The sequence below is a fragment of the Phlebotomus papatasi genome, chromosome 3 (assembly GCF_024763615.1).
Source record: "Phlebotomus papatasi isolate M1 chromosome 3, Ppap_2.1, whole genome shotgun sequence".
Lineage (NCBI taxonomy): Eukaryota > Metazoa > Arthropoda > Insecta > Diptera > Psychodidae > Phlebotomus > Phlebotomus papatasi.
Genome location: NC_077224.1, coordinates 16,263,708 through 16,290,078, shown reverse-complemented (window position 1 = coordinate 16,290,078; position 26,371 = coordinate 16,263,708). Strand labels below are relative to the sequence as shown.

The window sequence follows — 26,371 nt, the reverse complement described above, 5'->3', positions numbered from 1 at the left end:
TCCATGAATTTTTAGGTTTACTCTAGAGATTATACGATGCTAAAAAATGACAAAAACATCGTTTCGACGAACGAGATGATATAAAGAAGAGTTTGGAAGGATTCCGGAAGGGCAAGAAACTATGAGAATGAAGGTGTCCGAAATATGCCACCAAAGCTATGTCTCTATTTTTTTTATTTTTTTTAAAATGTATTAAGTATGATTGTAGATAAAATAAAGACAATAAAGTGTCTACAAGGTTTCAAGCAACACTCCTTAAAAATAAGTAATAAAAAAATCAATTTGTATTAAAAATATTACATTTCAAACAGAGGCCTCTCGACATTTCATTTTTCCAAACGTTTTTGCATAGAGGCACTGAAGAGTCCTGGCAAGTTTTTCCCCAAAGAGAATTGACTTATCAATCTGATATATTTCCAAATTGTGCATAAAAAGCTATCTAAAAATACATATTTCATAATGCTCGCCGAAATAATACAAGAACTACGAGAAAATTTGTTTAAGTCTCTGTGCAATAGATGCAAAATTTTTACAAGGAAAAGTGAAAAATAGCTTCACTTTTTATTAGGCTTGATGGACCCCTGTTTCAAACTTAAGATTAACGCTTGTATGCAATTATGCCGAAATTTGGTGCAATTACCTTAGGGGAATGTAGGTATGGTTCTCACACAGTAAACCTTCAAGCGATAAGAATTTTCTCTTTGTTTGCAAAAATCTGGTTTATCATTTTTTCATTTCGTCCCATGAAGTTAATGATTATCTACCTTACACTGAGTGAGAGAAATCCGAAAAAGTCAAAATAACATTCTGAAAATGTTAATTTTACCCTGCAGTATTGATTCGAAAACGGTGTAAATATTACCCTTTTTAGGTGTATTATGGGTTAAAGTTACCCTTCTTACATGTTGATTTGACCCTTAAAAGGTGTAAAATTAAAATTAAAAAGTTTATATTTTTTATATTTGTATGTTATGTTTATATTATGTTTATTATATTATGTTTATATTTTTATACCCAAAAAGTGTTAAAGTTATGACGAAAAAAAGTTAATCGCAGCCTCTTTTTTTCTCAGTGTATGGTTAAGAAATGACGAACTAGGTCCTTGCAACAAAAGGAAAAATTCACATCGTTTGAAGGTTCACTGTGTGTGAATCATGCCTACATTTTCCTAATCTCTAATTTTGGAATGAGGTAACACGTAACGACATTGTAGAGGAACTAAACATCTGTCCACAATTAAATTGTAATTAAAAAAAAATCACAACTCTGAAGTACGTAAAACATGTTCAGACGTAAAGCAGAAACAAATGCTTTTATTAAAGAATTTTAGAAAAAAAAACTTCACAGCAATTTACGAATTCACTCTGATGGGTTTAATTGTTAGTTCCTGGATCTGAACATGTGGCGGAGTTCCCAGAACGTACAGGACGGCATTTGAGACGTCTCGGGGATAGAGATGTGGATAGCTGACCAGGGCTTCTTTGCTGAAATGGGGGGATAAGTCTGTCTGGCAAATTCCTGGACTTATGCTGGAAACTTTAATTCCCAATCGTTCCTTGGCAAATTCCTGCCTTTCTGTCTCAGTTAGAGCTGTGATGGCATGCTTTGTGGCTGCGTAGACATTGAAGTAGTAATCCGTGGGTAAATTGGGTACATTGTGCCCCGAGATGCTGTTCATGTTGATGATATGACCAGGAAAAGAGCGTTTCTTCATGGACTTGAAGGCTTCTCGGGTACATGAAATAAATCCCGTGATATTTGTATTGATAGTTTCGCTGATTTTTGACGAATTACCCTCCTGGAAGAGTTTCATGGAGGGATCATAGACTCCAGCATTATTCACCAAAACATCAATTCCACCAAATTTTTCCTCAATTGCTGCAAAAGTCTTTGCAACTTCCTCCTCATCCATCACATCGCACTTCAATCCGTGAAAATTGTTTTTCTGCTCATCCGGCAGACCACTTTTCAACTCATCAAAACGCTCAACTCTCCTGGCCAATCCCACAACAATCATTCCAGATTTTGTGAGATCTTTGGCAATTTCTGCACCAATTCCCGAACTAGCTCCCGTCACCACAGCCACTCTATTCACCCAACGATCCATCTTAATTGCACGTTTTCCTGAACAGGAAATTTTTCTTCTAGGCATTTGACTATCAACTGAACTTTTATTCATCACTTCTCCACCTTTTTATAATAAACCCGACACAATCTCACAACAATTGCACGATGGAACAATATTGTATAATTATCTCGCGGCAATTGGAGAAATCAATTTGCATTTCCAATATATACAGAAAGCCAGTGATAAGCCTAGATCAGCTTATAGAGGTGCGATTCCTTCATTGCAAATTTGGATTGTGGCAAACTCGAACGATATTTGTACATAAATAATGCAAATTTCGTTCAAATCGTATGTAACATATCGTTATTAATGAGGAAAATTGGATGAGAAATGCATAAAAGTGTCTGAAAATCTTTAAAGTCGATTATCACGGAAACTAATGAGAGATAGGGGCCTCAACTTTACATTTATTGAGAACCTCTGTCAGCGACCCGAGAAAATCGCGCCCCGCGAAAATCCGCGAAAGAATTCGCGCCCCGTGAAATTTTTCGAAAATATACGCGCACCGCGAAAATCCGCAAAAAATTCGCTCCCCTCAAAAATCAGGAAAAAAATTCGCGCACCGCGAAACTCCACGAAAAATTACGCGCCCCGCGAATATCCCCGAAAAAATTCGCGCCCGGCGAAAATCCGCGAAAAAAATTCACGCCCCGCGAAAATTCGCGAAAAAGACGCGACCCGCAAAAATCAGGGAAAAAATTCGTCCCCGCGAAAATCAGCGAAAAAATTCGTGCCCCGCGAAAATTCGCAAAAAATACGCGACCCGCGAAACTTCGTGAAAAATTACGCGCCCCGTGAAAACACGCGAAAAAATTCGCGCCCCGCGAAAATTCGTGAAAAAATTCGCGCCCCGCGAAAATTCGTGAAAAAATTCGCGCCCCGTGAAATTTTTCGAAAAAATACGCGACCCGCGAAACTCCGCGAAAAATTACGCGCCCCGTGAATATCCGCGGAAAAATTTGCGCCCCGCGAAAATTCGTGAAAAAATACGCGACCCGCGAAAAATTTCACGCCCTGCGAAAATCCGCGAAAAATTCGTGCTCCGTAAAAATCAGTGAAAAAATTTGTGCCCCGCGAAAATCAGCGAAAACATTCGCGCCCCGCGAAAATTCGCGAAAAAATACGCGACACGCGAAACTCCGCGAAAAAATTCGCGCCCCGCGAAAATCACCGAAAATATTCGAGCCCCGCGAAAATTCGCGAAAGACATCGCGGATCGTGAATTGTATATGCCACCTTACAAATCTTCGAATATACACTCACTATGTAGAGAGGGAGGGTGAGAGAGTGCTATATAGGGTAGAGTCAGTACTTTTTCGCCAGTAAGCACTTTTTCGCCACCTACAAATAAAATCACTATTTAAGGGTATTATGAGCTCATGGAACTACGAAATGAGTATAATTTCGTGACATTTAGTCCAACGAATCAGAAAACCATATCAGGTTCTTTGCCGAATAGATTATTTGCAAATTATTAAGAGAAATTCTCGACATGGTGAACAATTACCAAAAAAAATATGGAGTTCTTAAGAAACTTGTCAACGCTAAAAGAAATTATCTTGCATTATTTTGTGTTTTTGCTATAGAGTATTTGATATTTTTCACTGAAACTCAATCTCTTATTAACTAAACTTTATTATAATATTATTTATAATAATGTTATCTAACAAAGTTAATGAAATTCGGATGTGGTGAAAAGTGCTTACTTTTTTCGGCTGTGTAAATACTTTTCGCCACATATTTTTCCAAGCATTTTACAAGTGGCACACCTCACGGATTATAGTCAAAACGAGTGTAATTTTCGATTAATTTTTCTTTCACATAAAAAATGTGCAAAAAATAATTTGAAATACTCTAATAATTGTCTGGTATCGGTGATAAATGAGAAAAGTACTGTGCCATCTACTTTTGGGGGTTTCCGAAAGCTGCTGTTTCTTAAAATTCAATTAAAAACAAGTGGCGAAAAAGTGTTTACAAGGTGGCGAAAAGTACTGAAACATGCATTGCTGCAAGAAATGTATTTTTTCAACTAGATGCCCAAAACTCTCCGGGAAGTTTTCTGGTTTAATAGACAATGCTTCAAAGAATCTGTACAGAAAATTTCATTTTATTTCGACAAAAATTGTAAGAATTACAATGGTATAAAACCTTAAGGTGGCGAAAAGGGCTTACTCTACCCTATATGGGGAAAGCTTTTCCGACGCCGCTTCTCCCGCTTTTTTTCCCGTCTAACGTTAATAGCAAATTTTCTTAAAATTGGAATCTTTAAAGTGAAATATCGTCGGTTGCGTCTACCTCTGTCGTATCTGCATTTCTTTTGTGTCAGCATTTCACGCAAGAGGGAACGTCTGTATTGTTGCTTGCACCAAATGCAGATACAAAACATTTGCAGATACGACAGAGGTAGACGCAACCGACGATATCTCGAGAACCGTTCGACGAATGTCCTAATATCTTTTTTTTAAATTGGTCTAAATTTTCTGGACTATAACATAAACATAAAAAATTCAAAATTGGATACCTAATTTTCGAGATAAACTACAAAACGTGATTTTTAATCGATTTAGAACCAGTTTTTCAAAAAACTAATAGCACAGAAATCGTCGTACGCTCGCGTAGATATATTTTAAAAAAAAATGAAGATATCTCTTTCCAAACCAGAGATATTGCGTACTACGGACGGCCGGCCGGACGGCAGCCGGACCCGAAATTGCCGGCTTATGATTTTCGCCATCAGGGATGTTCAAAACATATACCCTGTGAATTTCAGCTCAATCGGAGCACTTTGAGAAAATCCGAGGATTACAATAGGTGTGATTAGAAGGAATCACACCTAAAATCTATAGCGTGATCTCTACAACAACAAAGATTTTTTTTTTTCATTTATTTTATTCATCTTTATTCACATTTCCCCACATCAACAATAGTCACACAATAAATTCTAAAAGAGTGATTCTAGAAAAAAAAGTTCTCAATAATTTGCACCAAGAGGTTTCATTATGATTTCCTGGATATTGAGATTTGGAGGCGTTGCTAGAGTGTACCTCACAGCTTCACAAACATCCTGAATGTGAAGATAAGGATAGACAGGGACATTTTCACTATCAACTGGCACCATTTCTGTCTGAACAACTCCTGGACTGATACTCGTGATTTTGACTTTGGAACTCTCTTTGTAGAATTCCTGCCGAAACATTTCCGTCAATGCCGTCACGGCAAATTTAGATGCTGGATAGACATTGAGCGTATAGGGATCAACAGTCTGAGGAACAATATGACCAGCAACACTATTAATATTAATCACATGCCCAACAAATGATCCCTTCTTCATCGTCTTAAAAGCTTCCCTCGTGCACAAAATCAATCCCATAATATTTGTATTGATTGTATTGTAGATTGCTGCAGAATTATTCTCATCAATTAAACGTACAGATGTATCAAGAAATCCAGCATTATTGACCAAGACATCAACTCCACCAACATTCTCTCCAATCCACTCAAATGTCTGAATGATCTCTTCCTCCTTCATCACATCGCACTTGACTGCATGCAGATTATCTCGCACCTTTTCAGGCAAATCATCCTTCAGTTCTTCGACTTTTTTCACTTTTCTAGCCAATCCCACAACAATCATTCCAGCCCTGACTAAATCCTTAGCAATTCCAGCACCAATTCCCGAACTAGCTCCCGTCACAACAGCCACTTTATTCACCCAACGATCCATATTTTGTCTCACTTGTTAGATATTTCAGCACTGAATTAAATATTTTAGAAATTTGTTCATCATTTTATACCAAAACACAGTTTATTGTACTCTAAGTCTTGCGTAAAATCGGTTAATGTGTCTGCCCTTGAAAAATATTCAATAAAAAAGGATTTAGATATTTAGAAGTACGATATACTTCGTAGAACGCTCAAATATACAAGTTTCAAGATCACTTATGCACGAGAAAAATCGGAAAATGTTAAAATAAGTTAACAATAGGGTAAGTCGGGTAAGTGTACGAAATTTCGGTCAGCTTGCAATTTCGGCCATTTCTTTTACTCTTCAAATTATCATGAATTTTTAGTTTTTGCATACTCTAGCGAATATACAATGCACAATAAAACAAAAAATATCCCTTCTACTAACGAAATGATGTAAAAAAGATCTTGGAAGAATTCCGGAAGAGCAAGAAATTGTGAAAATCAAGGTAGCCGAAATATTACCCAAAGCTATTTCTATGTTTTATTTATTTTAGTTATCATTGCCCAAAAAACTCCGAGGGCATGGAAGCAGCATCTGCATTACGGGGAAGGTGCTCCTGGGCGGTCTACACATGGAGACTTTTAGCAGATTCTTCCAACACGGGATACATTAGTAATATAAAATGATTACATTGTAACAAATATCCCAATACGATTAATACGATTAATAATAATTCATTTTAAAATATATTAGGAATAATTTTAGAGAAGACAAAGATAGTAAACTATCTACAAGGTTTTACACAATACTCCTTAAAAAAAGTAACAAAAAATCAATTTACATTTCAAACTTAAGACTTTGGTGCTTGCATGCAACTATGCCGAAATTTTATGAATTTAAGCTTTAAGCTTTGATTCTTTAAGTCAGCCTTAAAAATCTTATTGGTATCTTACAACAAAGATCTTTAATTTCTTTTACATTAAAATTAAACCTTTAGACGTCTTTTGTACGAGAGAATTTCGAATTGCATTCCACTGTGCTATGCACCGATGAGTCTTTGGAAATCTCCCCTAGTGGTTCATTCCTGAGATAAATTTTCGCCACTCTCTTTTATAAATTTCTCAAGTGTGTCCTGACTAAAATAAAAAGTTTGGCAGACTTTCTCGTTTATTTCGTAACGAACAATAACTCACTGTGGCACCAAACATTTTCCAAATATTATCAAGTACTATTTCGGAGAGAAAGAGTGCAAATATTCGAACATAAACGGAACTTTCGAAAAGAAAAATTCTGTGTGACGAAATTTGGAGTCAAAATCCTTCCGTTAAATGGACCATCACTAGTTTTATGTTCTCTTTAAAGTAGGAGAGACTTTAACATTTTGCTAATGAGCATATATATTCATAGAAAATTTAACGCTCTAGACCTCTAGAGGGAAGTCGAGCACTTTTGAATTGGGGCACCTTTGAAATTGGGCTTTTTTCTAGCATTTTTCAATGGAATTGAGCCTTGTTATGATATAATTTAGCTCGACAAACTAATTGAAATTACTTGATGATACGGCCCAGTTTCATTTAAAAATCGGAGAGAAAAGCCCAATTTCAAAAGTGTCCCAGATTACAGGCGATCCATTTCCCTCTACAACTTTCCTTAACTCTTTCCGGACCGCAGCATATGCTGCAAGCCAATTTCACAATTTTTAATCAAAAATATCTAAGCTCAGGAATTAATTGAGGTCCTACAAAAAATATCTTACATTTGGACATCCTTATAGTTTGTAATCATCCACAATAATCGGATTTTTATCAGTTCTGAATAATTAAAAAAAATTGTTTTTCATAGAAAATGCTATTGCTGCTTTGGGTACTACCGGTACTACAGTCCCAAAAGAGACGAAAGAGTTAAGACTACTTTCCTCCATCTCCAAAGTGTGCTTTTTGACAAACATTTTAAAAGTAAAATTTCTAGAGATTTTCAAAACTGATGGGATAAATTTTGTCAAACATGGAATAATTTGCGACGCTTTATGGTGCTATTACAATGAAGAAAAAACATGTTTTTTAGCACATGATTGTGCTTGAGAATCTCAAGCACTTCTGCATTATCGACATATTTTATGTTATTTCCTGTCTCGACTGCTACAAAGAAAAGTCGATAATGTAGAAGCACTTGAGAACAGTGGAGTGCTAAAAAAAACATGTTCATTTTTCATTGAAATATAGCACTATTACGACTATTACTCTCTCAAACGTCAATAATATCAAATTGACATATTTTTACAGGAAAATTATTAGGGCTTCATCTATAGGATGATTGCTTCAAGGAAAATTCTTCTTCTACAATTTCGCCAAAGACCATTTTACTCCATCTTACTAAGAAATGTGCTTTAATCGCTTTAATTAAGGTAATCTAATCAGCAGTATTGATATTTTCTGAAAGGAAAATATTCAAAAAAGAGCTCAAAAATTCAATATATTTTATTTTCCATACTCCTTGCTTGAATCTCTTAAAATGTTGTAAAAATCTCTTTAATTTTGAAAATAATTTAAATTTGAAATTTTCGACTTGACAAATTTTGACACAGTCTCCTCTATGTTTGAACTTTATGCCTTCGGCACACCTTTTAGCTCGGTACAATTTCATAAAATCAAATTTCACTTCTCTTATTTTTGCAAAAGATTTACATAGGTCTATCCCACTCTCTCGGTCTTAAAATTGGACTAAATTAAATTGAATTCGTATAACGTTAAAAAAAAGAAGAAGATATCTTTTTTGACTTTATGATTTTTTTTCTTTAATGGCTCTGGCACACCTTTTAAATGGCCTAATCCTTTTAAATTATTTATTATTCTAACTATTTTTTTTATCCAACTTAAATTCAATTGTACAATTTAGAGCAGAATCACATTGACAGGAAAATGCTCGCCGCAACCTCACCGTATTTCGTTAATTTACGCCTTTTCATTGCAATTCTTATGCAAATTTTCCATTACCGTATTACCTTATCTCATAGTCGGTGCCACTAGGTGAAAATAATTTAAGAAAATTGAAAAAAATAAAACGAAAATTCGATAAACGGTGAGCGAAAAAGAAACTGTAAGAGAAATTATCGTACAATTTTTTTTCTCACCGTTTATCACATTTTCGTATTATTTCTTCAATTTTCTATTATTATTTTTACCTAGTGCCACCGAGTATGAGATAAGGTAATACGGCAATGGAAAATTTGCGTAAGAATTGCAATGAAAATGCGTAAATTAACGAAATACGGCTAGCATTTTATTGTCAAATTGATTCTGTCCTAAAGTGCAATTTAAAGCAAGTTCCGAATATTAATTGAAATGCCGAGATTGATTTTTGTAAGAATTTCAGTTCTATTAAGTGCATTCGGGTTTATCAGGCTTATCCATGTTCTTACTAATTATTGTAATTATTGCGCGGAAAACTTTATTATGTGTTTCCGATAGTCTTTCTTGCTGGACAGCTGTGAAGTGATGCTACTCAATAATTTATTTTGACCCCTGTTTAATTAACATACCAATTAATAGCCAACCTATTATCATGGCCAATACCTAAAAATCAAAGTTTTATTATAAAAAAATCATGAATAAATCTTAATTTTGCGTTTTTGATTTCACAAATTTGTTTTTAAAGTTTTAAAGAACTCATTTGAATATTCCCGTTGCTTTCGTTTCAGAATTAGAGCAATTATTTTATAAGTTTGTTTTTCAAAACATGTTTAGAGTCTCACAAAAATAGAAATAAATACGTCAAGTCCGTCTAGTCTCATAACATTCAAAGAAAAACATTTTTATTACAATAATAAAAATATTAGACCTCTCCATAAGGTAAAGTCTCTACTATACCAAGGGATAATGTTAATGAAATGCGTGTTTATGGAATTTAGCCTTAAAAAAGTAATTTGTAAAATTATACACTTGTTTTTCTCCAAGAAGTTTTTATTAAGAAAAAAAAAATGTTTAACAAGTTAGAATTGTATTACGTTGCATATCCCCGGAACCTCGAAGAAAAAAAAGTATTTGCAATACAAAAAATTGTTTTTCAAGAAATTCAAAAAAAAATTATGTCTTTAAAAAAATTCATAAAAGGGATTGATGACACTTAGATTATCTCATCATCACTTTTAATTAATTTTGCAATGGAATGGCAAGAATAGCGAAAACTCTTCCACTGTGGAAAAGTTACAAAGAGCAAGTTGGTCTTATCAAAAGTTCTTGGACATTGACATGAGGTGGGGTACCAAGAGTATAGAGAACTGCCTCTGAGATGTCTTTAGGCATTAAATGGGGAATATTTTTGAGGGCTTTCTCACTGAAAGCCGGTCCAATTTCTGTCTGCACAGTGCCTGGACTGATACTGGTGATCTTCACGCCAAATCTTTCCCTAAAGAACTCCTGTCGATAGGTTTCCGTGAGAGCAGTCACGCCAAATTTCGTTGCTGGGTACACGTTGAAGTTGAAAGTACCAAATTCCTTGGGAATCATCGGGATTGAATGTCCAAGGACGCTATTGATGTTGACAATGTGTCCAGGAACTGAACGTTTCTTCATTGACTGAAAAGCCTCCCGGGTGCAGAAAACAACTCCCAGAAGATTCGTATTGACAGTATTTTTGATCAAATCCGAATTTCCACTGTCCACGAGCTTCTTATCAATACTCCCAATCCCAGCATTATTGATGAGGACATCAACTCCTCCAAGAGTCTTTTCAATCCACTCAAAAGTCTTGACGATTTCTTCTTCACTTGTAACATCGCACTTTACTGCATGCAGCAGCTTTCGAGCTGATTCTGGTAATTCTTGCCTCAGACTCTCAACTCTTTCAACTCTCCTGGCCAATCCCACAACAATCATTCCAGCTTTTGCCAAATCTTTGGCGATTTCTGCACCAATTCCCGAACTAGCTCCCGTCACAACAGCCACTTTATTCACCCAACGATCCATCTTCAATGCAGGTAAAACACTGAATCACTTTCACTGCACTTTCACTGTTAAAGGCCAATGTCTTGGAAGTAATTACAACTTTTTAGTGTGACTTTTTTTCTCGGAGTGGGATTGAGCTTGAAGAGAGTTTATCAGCTTATCAGTTGAAAGAGTCAAATGATAAGCAAACACGTTACTATTGCTCGAATTTAAAACGAGAGCAATAAAAATGGTAATATTTTTTAATCGATAAAATCAACATATTTTTGGCTAAGAAAGATTAAATTTTGGACGCTACAAAACTTATAAATCTTATATGATGCTTTCAGTGCTTTTATAATGTCTCTGTTACATCCCATGACACAGGAAAATTTCATAAAATCAAAATTTCTATCCTTTTCTTTCTAAAACGTTTTGAATATGTCTATCCCACTCTTTCACACTCTTCTTCTTCTTTTAAGCGTCACAGCAAATTCAATTTAGATTTGGATGTGTAAGGATACGAGATACGATAGATATGTGCAATAGGGTGGAGTAACCACTTATCGCCATGTTTAGGAAAAACGGGATTTAATTTTATTATAACTTCTGAATCCTTATTACAAGATAACTCAAATTTGACATAAAGTTACTTAAATGTATTGGCTGCAGATTCATGAAAACAATAGTCCTCCAATTTAACCTTGGACTACTTAAAAAACTGATTTTTATTAACAATGCAAAAATAACCACTTCGTCGCCACTTTTTACCACTTTTCGCCAGTTCTGTAACCACTTCTCGCCACCCACTTGGAATGGTTCAAACTCAATTATTTTGAACAATATTATGCAAAGAATACATTCAGTATTTCTCTTTCCTCATGATCACCCTATTATTACTCATTTTAAATGATTTTTCTTCACTTTTATTTGAGAAATCAAACTATTGGACTATTGCATAAAGTAAACAATCCAGATTTGACAACTGAGAATCTACGAAGTGAAGTTAGCGTCGCCTAATAAAAAGCAATGGCGACAGGTGGTAAAATCGTTCCAAAATATTACCACTTTTCGCCATGCCTCATTTTTATATAAATATAATATAAAATGAAATATTAATTAACTAAATACAAATTTTATCTATTCCACAAGTGTAAATAAATATTCAATAGACAAATTATTTATCCAAAAAGGTATATTTTGCTTGATGAAAATTTGAATAAATTTGAAAATTTGTAACTTTGCGGCTCATTTATTTAATAAATCGCGAAAAATAGCGACTTCAATATGAGTGGCGAAAAGTGGGACACTGGCGAGAAGTGGTGATTCCACCCTATGTGAGAAAGTAATGGGGTTATAAATTCATATTACATGAAATTTCGTTCTTTATACCTTCGGCACACACCTTTTAGATCAGGAAAATTTCACGAAGCCGAAATTTGAATCCCTTTCTTACACGTTTTACGTATGTTTGTCTCATTCTTTTGCTCTCTAAATTCGATTGAGCTAAATTGAATTTGGTGTGATGTTCAAAAAAAGAAGAGTGCGAAAGAATGAGATAGTCATATGCAAAATGTGTGAGAAAGAAAGTGATTCGAATTTCGACTTCATGAAATTTTCCTGACCAAAAAGGTGTGCTAGAGCCATTACTGATTTAATAAAATTTTTCACTGAACCAATTAACACTCGAATTTAAAGATATTATTATTTTGAATTTTTTTATTACATTCCTAAAATTTTTCCAAATTAATGTAACGAATTAATTGGGAAAACACTGGATTTGATACACAGACTGTGTATCAACAGACGTTTTCGGTTCGGTTTTTCATGGAGGTGCGTTGAAGTCTTAAATTAGAGCATCTTGCAAAGTATTTTACATTAAAAAATTGCCGTTTATTTTGAATATTTCGCTTTAAAAGTTCCATAAATTTTCAGTGGCAGGTGAAAATTTACGAAATATTAATGAGAAATGTGCTTTCTAAATCACTTTTTTAAAGTTATTATTATTTTTTTTTTTTTCAAGAAAAAGAAAAATCATTTTCTCGGCTTTAAAAGGGTAGAAAGCCGAACAGGAGACGAAGTGGACCTATCTGGCTAATACAGTTTTGTCAAATGCATAAAATAAGTTCATAATAAGTAATTATTAAGTCTTTAGTTAAGATTTTTCGCGAAAAGAAATGACATCTGGCGGCAGAATGAAAATCAGAAGAGAGAATGCGAGGGATACAAGTTAACCATTAGATAGAAAGAGATTATATTATATTTTTTAATTGATTGTATTATCGATTTTTTGTTCCAGATGAATCAGAAGCAATTACTAACGGATTTGAGGACAACAATTCCGTCTGGCAATAGTTGCAACTATTGCGGAAAATGTGTTTACTCGAACAATCGAACAGATTTGAAAGCAATGTGCTTATCTTTCCAAGTACTTAGTCAAAAGTCCTTATCAATTAATCTTGATACCAAAAACTTAGTTTCTTTAAATTTCCATAATATTCTTTTAAATTTCAAAACTTAGTCTTTTCAATTTAGGAAAATTAGAGTAGATATGTATACGGTTGTGAGTGTCTATGTCAGAAATTTAATCATATCATCCAAAAAATCGTAAAATTTCATATCAATTTTCAAAATTTCCTGAAAATTTCATAAATTTCCAAAATTTCATAAATGTCTCAAATTTTCATCAAAATTAATTATTTCCGTAAAATTCAATATTCTGCGTATTAAAAATTCTCAAAATCACAATCAAAAAATAAAAATCTACGAATTGGGACGAAAAACGTAAATATATAGTTACTTACCTTCTCGGAAGCCATTTCAAACACCATGTATTCCACGGACCAGATATTAGCGGCCCTTCCGTGTCCTTAGGTCCTCAGCTACTCGCCTGGTGGCTCTGTTCTCCCCAGGCTGAATTTGGATTTCCTTCGTTGGCCATCTGTTCTCCAGTTGATATTTTGACGGCCATTAGTGGATTTATTCGATTGACCGAATTTTCTTTGGTCGATCTACAATGGAAGGGTTTAGGTATGACAAAAATTTGGACTCTTAGATTTTTAATTTTGAAGGATATAGAAGTTCTAAATTATTTACTTAGTCCTAAATGAGTCGTTCAGAGAAAAAACGCTCTTGTAATAAGAAAATGCATACAAGTTAGAGAGTTTTTGCTCTAGACGTATCAAAAAGACTTCCTTAGACTGATTTTCGATAATATTTAGCCTGTTGTAAAGTTTTGCTTTTAAATGATCAGCTATCAGCCTAAATTGTCATACAGTGACAATTTAGGATCAGGGATAAGAAGAGTTATTTCAGAGACAGCCAAAATCACGATTCCCGAACGTCAAAATCCCGAAAGCCAAAATCCTGAATGCCAAAATCCCAAAAAAGGATGAAATTATTTGGAGGATAATGTGTAGAATAATAAAGAGACTTTTAAGAATTCTTGATTAAGGCTTTCGGGATTTTGGCGTTCGAGATTTTGACGTTCGGGATTTTGGCTTTCGGGATTTGACCGGGACCCAAGTTATTTACATATACCGTCGCTTAAACCACCTACTGTCATACTAATTTCTAGCAAAATTAATCATATTTTAGGATTGTAAGGTTTTTAAGGATTCGTTTCATTTTTGAATAGGGGAGGGTGGGGCAGTTTCACCCCTAAATTGCAAAATGGATTTTAGGACTATTTTGCAAAAAGATGATAAACAGAAGTAAAACTTTGTATATTCTGTGAATTACAGTTGGGTTTAGGGTTAATAAAAATAATAATAATAAACCTTTAATTTCATTGGTCTATTGTGGAGAAGATGATTTTACTTGAATGGCAGAAGGCGTGAAAGTCCCCCGTTGCGGGGCAATTTTAAGATAAATATGAGCCAATTTTTGAGAAAGATAAAACGTGTTTATAGGAACCTTGCGATACCAGAATTGATTAAAATTACTATTTTGAAGTCTTCTTAGACTCTAAAACCTAAAAATATAATCGAACAAAAACTTTATAACAGAATTTGAACACTAATTAATGATACAGAGAAAATAAAATATCGCCAAAGATTTTGAAGCCTATTTCTCATTGAATGAGCAATTTTCTTAGAATTTTTATACGAAAGAAGTGTCTTTTGGAGTGCTAGGCCAATTCTGTACATTATTGGATCATTAACAGTTATAACAGTCATAACAGTTTTATAATATTATTTTAAAGTCTTGAATTTTTATAATACTAAAAAAATTTACAATATCTTGCTGAAAACATTCTGAAAAGATATTATAACAATTAAATTTATCATTTTCAAGCACTTAAAAAACACTGAAAGATTATTTTTTAAATTTTTTTAATGAACTTTAGGAAATGCTATTTTCCATAATTTCGAACTTTATCGACAAAAACAGCTACAAAATGTTTTCAATTATCATTTTAAGTTAATTTTGATTAAAAAAGTAAATTGTTAGACACTGGAAACTTCTTCGTGTGCTTGCATGAAACTGCCCCTCACGAAGTTTCGGAACTCAAATCAAAATTGTTAGAAACGTCTTAGATTTCATTCAACGCTAAATGCCTTAAAATAAACATAAAACCACTAGTAATTTAATACAATTATGTTACTTCGATAGATAAGTGCAATAGTTCAGAAATTCTTGAAAATAAAATATTACAAAATGTTTCATTTTGTTGCAGTTTTACAAAATCAATTACAGAATTCAAACGAGAGCGTCACGAAATTAATTATTTTTTATGAACATGGGTCTCAGTTATCTCTTCAATAACATAAAGGTTTTATCCCATTCCTTTCAAAGGGATAAGAAGAATATGCAAAAATTGAAACTGCCCCGTCGTTAAACTGCCCCACCCTCCCCTATGTTTTAAAGCAGCCCTGAGCTAAGAGGAAAGCCGAAGTGAATTTGGTGGTGCCTATTCTTCGAAATGCCACGAAAATTCACGTAGAGAAAATGAAGCTCACTCAGGCCTGTTTTAAAGATTACCCATGCGGACATTATGTCCATATACGAAAATATCTTTGAAACCGTTGAAAGATTTCGGTTTCGAAACGGTTTTTCAAGGTCAAAGGTTAAAAAAGCGCTCTAAAGAGCGTATTTCTCATCTAAAGAGTATCATATTTGTGCAGTTTGGGCACGTTGGAAAAGTCTTGGAATTTCCGATAAAGCTGAACCGGTTCTAAGCCGGTTATGAACTCTTATGAACTTATGAATCTTATGAACTAGTTCATAACCCGTAACTTTTCTTCGAAATTCAATTATATTGCTCCAGGAAGTGTATTTTGGGCAATGTTTTGAGTGATTTATAAATAAGTACAAATCAGTTGCGTACCGGTAATGAACCGTTTATGAACTGATAAGTAATTTTCTTCCGAAAGTGAATTCTATTAACACTTTAAAGTTTAAACTATTTTTGGGAATCTTTTGAGTAGTTTATAAATCGGTATAAGGGGTCAATTCACAGATTCAGCTGATTACTGATTACTGATTTAAAAAGTCTCCAAAAAGCTCCTAAGCCATTTCCATATTCAGACATATCAGAGAAATCAGCAAATAACTGATTAGTCGCTGATTTATTCTCGACCACTACTCGCGGTGGCCAATAAACTGATTGAGATAATTTGACACTTGAAAATAAAAGTGAAGAAATGCCAATTTGTTAATTATGGATATATTTTCTTGGTGATCTTAATTATTCATAAAACATAATTCCGAAGGTAGTACGTTTTCCCCTAGATTAGCATTTCGGTCAAGGAAAAAATTTTGTGGTAAAAAATATTCTATTTTAGTTAGGGGAAAGTGGTCTGCCTTTGAATGCGGCAGCCTTTGAATATTGTAATTTTTTCACTTTTCGTTAAAGCATAAATTCTTTTCTATTAACTATTAGATAGCTATTCATAATCCTCACAAGTCATCAAAAAATGCAGACCCTAGCTCTTATTTTCTAGGTACTAGGGCAAAAAAACGAATCTGAGCTCTAAACTGTAAATTTGATGTTCCACAATTCATGTGTTTTTTCATAATTAAAATAATTTTTCGAACAAATCTTCTATTGTGAGTCATAGAAGGTTATTCTTGGATGGTATTTCACCAAATACATTTTGATTCAGATGAGACAAATTTTGTGGGTGATAAAAGTTTGCAAATATTGCTCTGCGGCAGCCTTTGAATCTTAATGTTGTGTGCCTTTGAATCCTCTCTTTCCATGCATTGAAACATCTGACAGCTTCCTGTTCGGGAGCAGAATAGAACTCCTACTTTTGGCCTGACGAATGTCATACAAATACTTATAACATGCTATCTTGCTCCGGCCGGGATGTTTCAAACTGATAATTGTCAACTTCAATGGCGTTTTATTACAAATTTTCAAGTGAAAAATAGTGTTTCAGAAAAATGTAAAAAATGTTGTTGTATAATGAATTTTGACTACAGTGGTGGTTTTATTGAGTGCATTAGGGTTCATGCTAATCAATTATGGGCCGTTTAATATTACAGCCCTAATATTCTCAGTGAAAAATTAAGATTCAAAGGCTGCCCAAACACATTAAAAGGCAGACCATGCAGGCTGCCTTTGAATATATCGACATCACATTTTCAAGTTCCTCACCAGGAAAAACTGAGGACTTGCGAGTCCTGAATGGGGTAAGCATAGAAGCTTAATGAACAAGAGAATTTTTTGGTGTAGTGCAAAGTAAAACTCATGTTGTAGTTTACTCTGAAAAAAATCTCAAATTTTGAACATCATTTTTCGTTCAAAGGCAGACCACTTTCCCCTACTAAATTATCTTAAAAAGAAAAAAAAATAATCAAAAAAAGAATGTTTAATTTTTTTATATGGTTAAATTTCCTTATTTTCTCTTATTTAAGAATATTTCACTAATTTTATGGATTTTATGTATTAAAAATTAACGATATTCGTTTTAATTATTTGTTTACCGAATTAGATTTTCACTAGACAAACGCACTACGACGTTATTGACCAAAATGTTGATTTTTTAAACAGAAAAGAGAATTAAAATATAAAATTATGATGGGGCTTGATTTTCAGACTTTAGGCAGATATGACTCTGTGAGAGATAGTTAGGAATTAACTAATTAATTTTATTCATTTTACTAATTTATTTGATAATATTATTATCGCTCAATAAGCTTAAAATTGTTTTAGTTTTTCATGAATTTAAAAACCGTTACTTTCAAAACTATCCATATTGTATTTCTGGATAAAATATTTCTTTTATCCAAAGGTTTGTGTCTTGGATTTAGTTGTCAAAATCATTCCGGCGCGCATTTTTCTGTTTTTGTGATTTGGTCAGGAAAAACAGCCCAAATTAATCATGTCTCTGGATGAACTTGCAATTTCAATGACTAAATTCTTCCTCAACATCGCTGAGAAGAAGGCATCAACGAAAAAGAGTGAAATAATTGGTGCACTCAGGGACAAAGGAGTAACCAACCAGAACTACTTGGAAGTTTTCTTGCGAGCAGAAAAGCATCTTACACAGGCAAGTACTTAAGAAAACATCAGCAAAACCTTCGTGGAGACTAACAGATATCCTTGTCCAGATTTTTGGGTACAGTGTCAAGGAGGTATCAGTGAAAACTAGCAAAGTTTTGCTCATTGTACCAAAGGACATAACCTCACATTTGGTTGTTCCTCCGGAAAAACAGCCCGAGACTACTCTTCTCTACCTTCTGCTCACCTACATTTTCATGAAGGGCAATGATGTACCAGAATTATCTGTGATAAAGTTCCTCGACAGTCTACAGGTCAGCCTGGACGATGAGAATCACCTGTACTTTGGAAACGTCAAGAAACACATCACAGAGACCTTTGTGAAGCAACTCTACCTGACCAGAAACAAAATTGACGAGGAGGGTGGAACAGAATTCATGTAAAAACATTGTCCTGATACCATAAAATAATCTCCTGAAATACTCAACCTCTTTCTAACTTTCAGAGTTTATTATTCCTGGGGCCCAAGGAGTACTCTTGAACTCTCCAAGAAGGAAATCCTGGATTACGTTTCAACGGTAATCTCACGGAGACAAAAATCTTGCGTAATGTAAAATTTTACTTACCATTCCTGCTTCCATTTGCAGCTCCTGAACAGACCTGCCGAGTGCTTTGTGGAGCAGTACAAGGAAGTCCACGGAGAAAAGTCTCTGCCGAATTCCACGCAGATGAATAAATCCAAGCGCTCTCAACGTTGATCCCATTTTGATTTCGATGACTTCTTACCAACATCTGGCCTCACTTCTGAACTAAATGGTGTTCTGAGGATTTTCTCCAGTTTCTTCTCTTCCTTCAACATCAATTTCCTGCGTTTCTTGAGGCTGGGAACATCCGAAAGATCATCCAATAGCTCCATCTCAATTTTAGCAATATCATCAATTGGTCGTCTGAATTTTGTTCCTTGGGAATCGTCCCTGAAAAAACGAAAAAAAACCAAGTCACTGTAATTTCTCAATAAAATTTCATTAAAAAAGATATTACTTGAAATAATCCATGATCTTTTCATTTATCACGCAAAGCTTGTCCCGGAAGGATTGGGTCTCTTTCTTAAGCTGCGGATTTTCCCGGAATTCAAAGTAGAGATCTTGTTCTTGAGGCGTAAGACCTGCTTTCTGAAGTTCCTCTCGTTCGATTTGTTTCTCAAGGATTGCTGTGAATTCTTTGAGGGATGAAAGACCTCCCTTTGAAGTAGAAGCTCCAGGACAGACGCTACTTTCAGTGAACTTTTGCTTCTTTAGAGAATTTTTCTGGACTTCTCCAAAGTCATCCATGATTCTCTTTTCTTTTTAAAAGAACGTTCTGTAAAAGACAAAGATGAATCAAGTATAACTTTATCCGTTTTTAAACGGTTTAAACCTGATAGGGTAAAGTGGTACAAGTTGGACAATGCAATGGTACAATTTGGACAGGGCTTTTTGTCGTCATAAATTTAGTACTTAATTTTTATTTGTATATTTGTAATGCTTTAGTTTTATAATATGGTTCCTTGTGCTTAAAAACAAATTTGGTATTGTATTTATCAAGAAAAAAGCCATGTTCAACTTGTACCGGAGAATTGTCCAACTTGTAACACCAATTCAAAATTATTTTATCCTACTTCGATTTCGGAAACCAAAAAAAAGGGGTGGCAAAGCGTCCCAGGCTTTGCGAAATGCTCGAACTTGTGACTTAGATGCTATACCGTAAAAGTACTTTCGCATCATTTATCGTTTACCGGTTCTCAATTGATTTGAACCGATTCATAAATCTCTCAAAAGATCCCCAAAATAGTGTTAAGAGTAATAGGATTGATTTTCAGATAAAATTTTTTTATCGGTTATGAACCGGTTCATTACCGATTCAAAACCGATTAGAACCGGTTAAGTTTTGTCGGAAATTCCAAGACCTTTCCAACGAACCCAAACATGACCCATTTACTTGATAAATGTGCTCTATAGGGCCTTTTAACCTTTGATCTTAAAAAACCGTTATTAGAAATGATTCAACGGGATTTTCGTCTAAGGACGAAATGTTCGCCTGGGTAATCTCCAAAACATATCTAAAAATGAAGAAAATCGAACGATGTGTTTTCGAGCAATCCCCAAAAAACATAGTTTTGGAGGGGAAGGGGAGGAGTGGGGGAAAAATTAGGGGCAGGTTAACGATCCTTGGGTCGACTTATAGGGGGGTCCCCCGAAGGTCTTAAGTCGCTATCTCTAACCGTTTGGCCTCTGGAGCTGGCGACAGCCGGACGGACAAACAGCGTGACGACATTTCTCAGAAATCGTCTGAAACGTGAAGATTTGTTGACAAAAGTGGTCTCCGGGGGGGGGGGGGGGGGGGGGTAGTGGAAATTTTGGGGGGGGGTGAAAAATCCAGGGATTATATACTGCTCTCTCCGTAGAGTTCGAACAGTAAAATAAATAATAAGCTTATAAATCTAATTCATGATCAGTAAAAACAAATTGAATAAGTCAAAAATGAGTGTGCAAAGCAGCCGAGCTTTGCAAAATGCTCGATCACATTTCACAGATATCGTTGCCGAAAAGTAATTCCGCATAATTTTATCCATAATTTTTCGGTCCAAAAGAATCATGATTACGAATTTATGAATTTTACAAAGTTTGTTCTTACTTCGTAATTTTACACCAATCAATAGCCGATTATAGATCCCATAAAAATGACTATATATTTATCAATAGAATACCTGGGGAATCAGTGGCGCAATAGGCAAGACCGTTGGCTCTTGGTCGGATCGATTCCCCGGCTCGACTTACTGTTGTGAGTTCGAGTCCCGCCCGGTACAAAGATCTGAATGTCTAATTTCTCTAATTTAGATAATTTTCATATGTTAATAACGTAATATAATGCACCGCCTACGCCCAACAACTCCGGGAGCATGGAAGAAGCATCCACAATGCGGGGAAGGTGCTCCTGGGGCGAATCTACAAACGGATTAGCAGATTCTTCTAACACAGGATATGGACATTGTAAAAATGATTACCTCTGTAATGAATATATCTCGATACGATTAATTAATAATAAAATACCTGTTCTAAACCAGTTCAAACTTTTATTTGAGGATCCAAGACCTTTCCAATGCACCCAATCTTGTCCAAATCGGTTGAGAAATTCGCCCTTCTATAGAGACTTTTTAAGTAATGACCTTAATGACCTTGAGGAGGCCTCATCATACTGCAAAACATATTGAAGAATTTCGAAAAAAAAACTTCCATGAGGAAGTTATGTGAAAATTTATGAGAGAGGTATCTTAACAAATTTATATTTTAAAGATATTAAATTTTCATTAGGTAACTTCTTGCTACAAAATAATATTAAAAACACATTTAACAATTCAAAATTTCAAAATTATTCCCTCTTATTTTTATTATTACTTTATTTTTTAAAAAGATATCGAAATGTCTTAAAGTGTTTAAAATAGATTTCAATTTCAAGTAAAAATAAGATAAAAGTATTGTTTGTTGGTCTTTTAAACCAGAATCCTCTCCCTGCACACAAATAAAGCTTATCTCTTAGCCTTCGATACATTCAGGAATTGAGCTAAATATTTCCAGTGTGAAAACCATCTTAGGTTAATATAGGTTTCACCAGACTAATGTTTTAACTAGTGATTCCAAATAATCGGGTTTTTAGGATAGACGGTTAGCCGGTTTTGAAAGGGTCTGAAACCGGTTAACCGGCTTAAAACTGGTTTCAAATTTTAGGATTAGATATTGGAATTTTGAGCAATTTTTCAGAACTTGAACTTTGATGTAATAGTTAACACATAAATATATTCTTTTTCTCAGTTAGTTGAGAACTTATTTATTTAATTGCTTTTTTGTATTTAAAGTAGTTCAGGAAATTTCAGAGTGCAGAAAAATTACTGGGGGTTTTTCCAATAATATTGTACCCATTGTACCGTAGGAAAGCTAATGCAATGTAGATTTTCGCAAAAATTACTACTTTTTCATAAAATTTATGTTTTTTTTTAGAATAAATTGGTTATAAATGTTGTCATTTTTGACAATCTTTAATCAGGATACTATTTATTCTATATCTTGGAAAATGAAAAAAAGAAAAAAAATCATAGAGAATATTTTAATAAACAAACCGAAAGAGTTTTCCTCTTTATTTTTAAAATTCTATGACTAATTAAATCTTGTTAAACTTTCTTTTAGAAAATTTGAATCGTGGAAGGAAACAATATTCGCAAAAATATATTTAAAAAAAAATATTGGAAAGATAGTAGGGGAGACTGGGGTACTTTTAGCCAGCAAATGATGTTTTTTTTCGCGCATGATATGTGAAGAAATGATAAGGTTTGTCTAATGGCATCTACACACTAGAGAAAATTATGTCCATATTGAAGCAAATTGCCTGCGCTCGTCTAGGAAAAATTGGCAAATATTGACATAAATTTCTCTAGTGTGTAGAGGCCATAAGGGTCTTGACAGACCTGAGGATTAGCCCAGAGACGGCTTAGCGTAAATATATTCGAAATAATGGTTAAAGTGCATTTCCATCATATTCCACTAAGTTGTCTCTCGGCTTAAGTCGTAAGTGTGTCTAGGGCATAATATTTTTATGTTTCATTAGTAGCATTAGGATATTGGCTATATGAAACAGTATAGTTCAAAGCCCTAAAATCCTTGGCTTTTTTCTAGAAAGATAATGAAAAAAGTATGATACATTGGCTACACGTACCCCGGCCTGGGTAGATATAGCCACTTTTGGGGTACTAATTGCCACCAGTTTTCAAGACTGAATTTTAAACTGGAGATACCAAATATTATTTCGCTTGATACACTGAAGCCGCTGAAGCCCATTGATGCTAAATATGTCACTTATACCTCAAAGAGCCGACAATGACATTTACATTTATGACATTTTTGTAATTGCGGCAAAATTGATGCAAACATCCTGAAAAAATCTATTTTACAAATTGCTCATTCAAATGGCAATATTGCTTGGAATATCAATAGTACTTTTTCATCTAACAATTATCCATGCATTAGTGAAAAATCATCAACAGTTTTATCCCGCCACGGAAGAGTGGCTACATCTGCCCCGAGGGCTGTTTCAGTGTTTATCATCTTATATAAAAAAGTAGATAATTATTGTACAAGCTGAAAATATCTCTTAATTAACTTTATTAAACCAGAAACAAAGTAAAACTTAGAAAACCAAATGCTGGTCCAAAAACTGTCACATTAAAATTACAATTTTATACCCATTTTATAAAAATGCTTCTAAATTGTATAGGATAACAGGATCATACTTATAAATATTTCTGGGAATATGGGGATGTATTCCTGCTTTCATTAAAAAATACTTTGCTCAATGTACATTTTAAGGGATATGAGAAAAATCCACTGTCTACTTCTACCCCTGGCTAATTGCACCCCGGTCTCCCCTAACAAGATTTTTCGCTACCTATATTCGTTATAAAGTTTTTTCTGTAAAATCTTTTAAAAATATTGTCAAAATTATACTTTGTTCAAAAAAAAATCGTTTGTTCAACAAAAAAGATTGTTTCGCTGCCAACTTTGTACGCAGTGAGGAAATGCGAGAGAGAGGAAAGATAAAACAAAATTTTGCTATCTTTTTTGCAAATTCTTGCAGTTCAGAAAGTATTAATCTTATATAGTGACACCATGGTGAAGATACCGAACTTGTAAACCTGAAGTCATAGTTTTTTCAAAAATCTCAAATAGTCTAAAATTATTGTGGATAAAACTCAAGTCTGAAGAGACCTTACAATGCAAAACCGTTAAATTTTCAAAATCAAAATTTAGATTTAGTGAATTTCCGATAATTTCTGATCAAGGAAGAAGCGCTCACAGCAGTAGGTATAGAAAGCTTCAATGTTCTAGAAATCTACTAGCCAATTTATGTTGATTGCATCCTTCCCAAACGCCAATAGCTGTGTGATTCATAGAGTTCCAGGCAGGTAAGAAATGTGTATTAGAGAAAATCACGTGAAATTGCAAGTGATAAAGTGTGTTTGAGCACAAATGGCATAATTGCAGAGCGCATGGTGGAAAATTGCGCGCCAAAGGAAGATGAGAAAAAGAGGCACAAGTTACCACGGCACAGAGAGATGAAGAAGGAAGAACCATAATAAAAAAGACGATCAAGCTGAGAAGCAAAGAGATCAGAAGATGAAGAAAAGAGTAAAAGAAAATGATACCGAAGCACGAAGGAGAAGCCAGAGTGAAAACGATCTTTGTCGTATGGGAGCACAAAACGATCCAAATTCTCAAGCACATCTTGCTCTTGCCTTTTCTCGCCAAACCAGTCACCATTGAGCTGCTGAAGGTACAAGACATTTTTTTTTTGTTCTTAAACGATTACTTTAAGACCGTCGTACAAGAGGCGTCCTCTCCTTTAGGAACTCTCAAAGGGGATTCTTTTTGTTTCTCATAAAAAAATAATATTATATATAAATTCCTTTTTAACTTGAAAAGAAGAATCTTCACATTTTTGCCATCAATCCAATAATTTTTGTGCTGTGTGTCGGTTTATTTAGTGTTCTTTTTTTTTAATTTCTTTTACACAATTTTTCTGTGGTGCTTCCAAGTGGCCAATTAAGGCTGGAGCAATTAAAGGCAGTTTCTTGTGACAAAGATCGAGTGCCTCCGTATTGTTTCATATATGATTTGTGGTGTGCCAAAGAGTGCAGAAAAGATTTCAAGAAGACCAACTGGTCAGTTGAGAAAATGAAATCCATGGTGGACTAAAAAAAAAGTTTAAAAAAAAAGTGCAAAAACCTGGAGAAAAGGAAAACAATCCAACCAACAAATCCATTCTTTATATGAATTCATCGACGAGAAAGACTTCTTTCTCACCAATTAATTATTTTTTTAAAGAAATTTGACGACTTCCCAATCTTCTCTCCAATTTTATGTAAGTGTTAAAATTCTTTTTCATCTCCTAACCACCATAAACTTTAACATTTTTTTACCATTTCTTGAGCGTCTATCCCCTGACTCTTCGGTGCAAAAAAAAATTCGCACAAAACTTTGCGATTTTTATCACACATCTTTCTTCTTTTTTTTTTAAATTGAGAACGAGAAGATGGAGAAACTGGAGAATATAAGAATAAAAAAAAAAGATCACCAGCACAAAATATTATAAATAGCTACTTTGCTAATTTCCAATTCTTCACCTCCACACTAAAACCCCGTATTTCTGTCGCATTTGGTATGCCTTTCCTTTGGTATTTTTAGCGCAAATTGTGCGCGGGAGCGTGCAATTGTCGGATTTTTTTATTATTATTATTTCTTTTCTCCTCATCAAGGTGAATAAATTGCACTCCCACGATTTTTTTTTCTGCACGATTCTCTGGGATCTCTCTGTTCGTCTCCCAATGACGAATAATTCTAGGCAAAAGAGAAAGAAAATATAGAAGATTTGGTGATGAAAATAAGAAACCCACCATCATCTTGGACAAACATCGCAAGAACCCAGACCGTTTGTCGTCAGAAAGTTGAATTTGTTATTTTTCCCCCACCAGACACTCCCCCATACTCTCGTCTCGTCTCATTCTTTGATGATCCTCCATCACCAAAATCTCGCGATATTTGTCATCAACTTAATTCTCAAACTGCTCCTTTATGACATTTTATAAGCTGTGTCATTGATCTTTCGTGTGATCTTCATGCGATCTTCAAGTGATCTTTATCAGGAGGTTACTCTTTTTTCTTGATCCTCAAAGCTTTAAATATCACAATTTATATTAAACCTAGTTTAAAGATCATCAGAATCTTAGTTTTATCACCTTGTCAACGAATCTTGATATCCCCTCAACTAATCTCTATGCGATCTTCAAGTGATCTTTATCAGGATGTTATTTTTTCGAGGGTTTTTTTTTCTTGATCCTTAAACTACCACAAACTTATTTTAAATCGTTTAACTGTTTAGAGATCATTAAATCTTGGTTTTACAGTAGACTCTCGCTCAATCGGCTCTTCTTAAATCGGGAGAAAAATTTTGTTGGCAATTTTTACGTTTAATTATGAAGCAAATTTGCTCAAATTCGCTGTAGTTCCTCTTATTTTATCATGATTCTCCGGGCCTTTTACTGAATTTCCGCGACATGAGTTTAAATGAACTACACGGTTTATAACAAGTCAAACGGT

General features: G+C 34.3%; 6 protein-coding genes across 7 annotated transcripts in view; 2 read left to right on the top strand and 4 right to left on the bottom strand.

The window, feature by feature from the left end:
- Positions 1-1,293: 1,293 nt before the first annotated feature.
- LOC129807882 (farnesol dehydrogenase-like) lies at positions 1,294-2,344 on the bottom strand. Its single transcript, XM_055857480.1, has one exon. It carries the CDS (start codon positions 2,177-2,179, stop codon positions 1,352-1,354), a length of 828 nt encoding a protein of 275 aa, XP_055713455.1. The 5' UTR covers positions 2,180-2,344; the 3' UTR covers positions 1,294-1,351.
- A 2,699-nt stretch (positions 2,345-5,043) lies between these two features.
- On the bottom strand, positions 5,044-5,948 carry LOC129807888 (farnesol dehydrogenase-like). Its single transcript, XM_055857487.1, has one exon. It carries the CDS (start codon positions 5,850-5,852, stop codon positions 5,100-5,102), a length of 753 nt encoding a protein of 250 aa, XP_055713462.1. The 5' UTR covers positions 5,853-5,948; the 3' UTR covers positions 5,044-5,099.
- Positions 5,949-9,757: 3,809 nt separating this feature from the next.
- On the bottom strand, positions 9,758-10,962 carry LOC129807887 (farnesol dehydrogenase-like). The gene has a single exon (XM_055857485.1). It carries the CDS (start codon positions 10,778-10,780, stop codon positions 10,019-10,021), a length of 762 nt encoding a protein of 253 aa, XP_055713460.1. The 5' UTR covers positions 10,781-10,962; the 3' UTR covers positions 9,758-10,018.
- Positions 10,963-17,985: 7,023 nt separating this feature from the next.
- LOC129807890 (non-structural maintenance of chromosomes element 3 homolog) lies at positions 17,986-19,238 on the top strand. The gene is made up of 4 exons (XM_055857489.1): positions 17,986-18,237; positions 18,299-18,627; positions 18,694-18,766; positions 18,836-19,238. The coding sequence occupies exons 1-4, from the start codon at positions 18,070-18,072 to the stop codon at positions 18,944-18,946; spliced, it is 681 nt and encodes a 226-aa protein (XP_055713464.1). The 5' UTR covers positions 17,986-18,069; the 3' UTR covers positions 18,947-19,238.
- LOC129807893 (5-demethoxyubiquinone hydroxylase, mitochondrial) overlaps positions 18,678-26,371 on the bottom strand; it is a 37,328-nt gene continuing 29,634 nt past the window's right edge. Inside the window, exons 2-3 of the mRNA XM_055857493.1 lie at positions 19,230-19,547; positions 18,678-19,162 (exon numbers count right to left, since the gene is read on the bottom strand). Of these exons, the coding sequence (XP_055713468.1) occupies positions 18,937-19,162; positions 19,230-19,519 (516 nt within the window). The 5' untranslated portion in view covers positions 19,520-19,547 and the 3' untranslated portion in view covers positions 18,678-18,936. The remainder of the gene's footprint in view (positions 19,163-19,229; positions 19,548-26,371) is intronic.
- Positions 24,527-26,371, top strand: part of LOC129807880 (protein shifted-like) — a 31,225-nt gene continuing 29,380 nt past the window's right edge. For both annotated transcript variants that reach the window (XM_055857477.1, XM_055857476.1), the window contains exon 1: positions 24,527-25,136. The gene's annotated coding sequence lies outside the window, so the exon portion shown is untranslated. The remainder of the gene's footprint in view (positions 25,137-26,371) is intronic.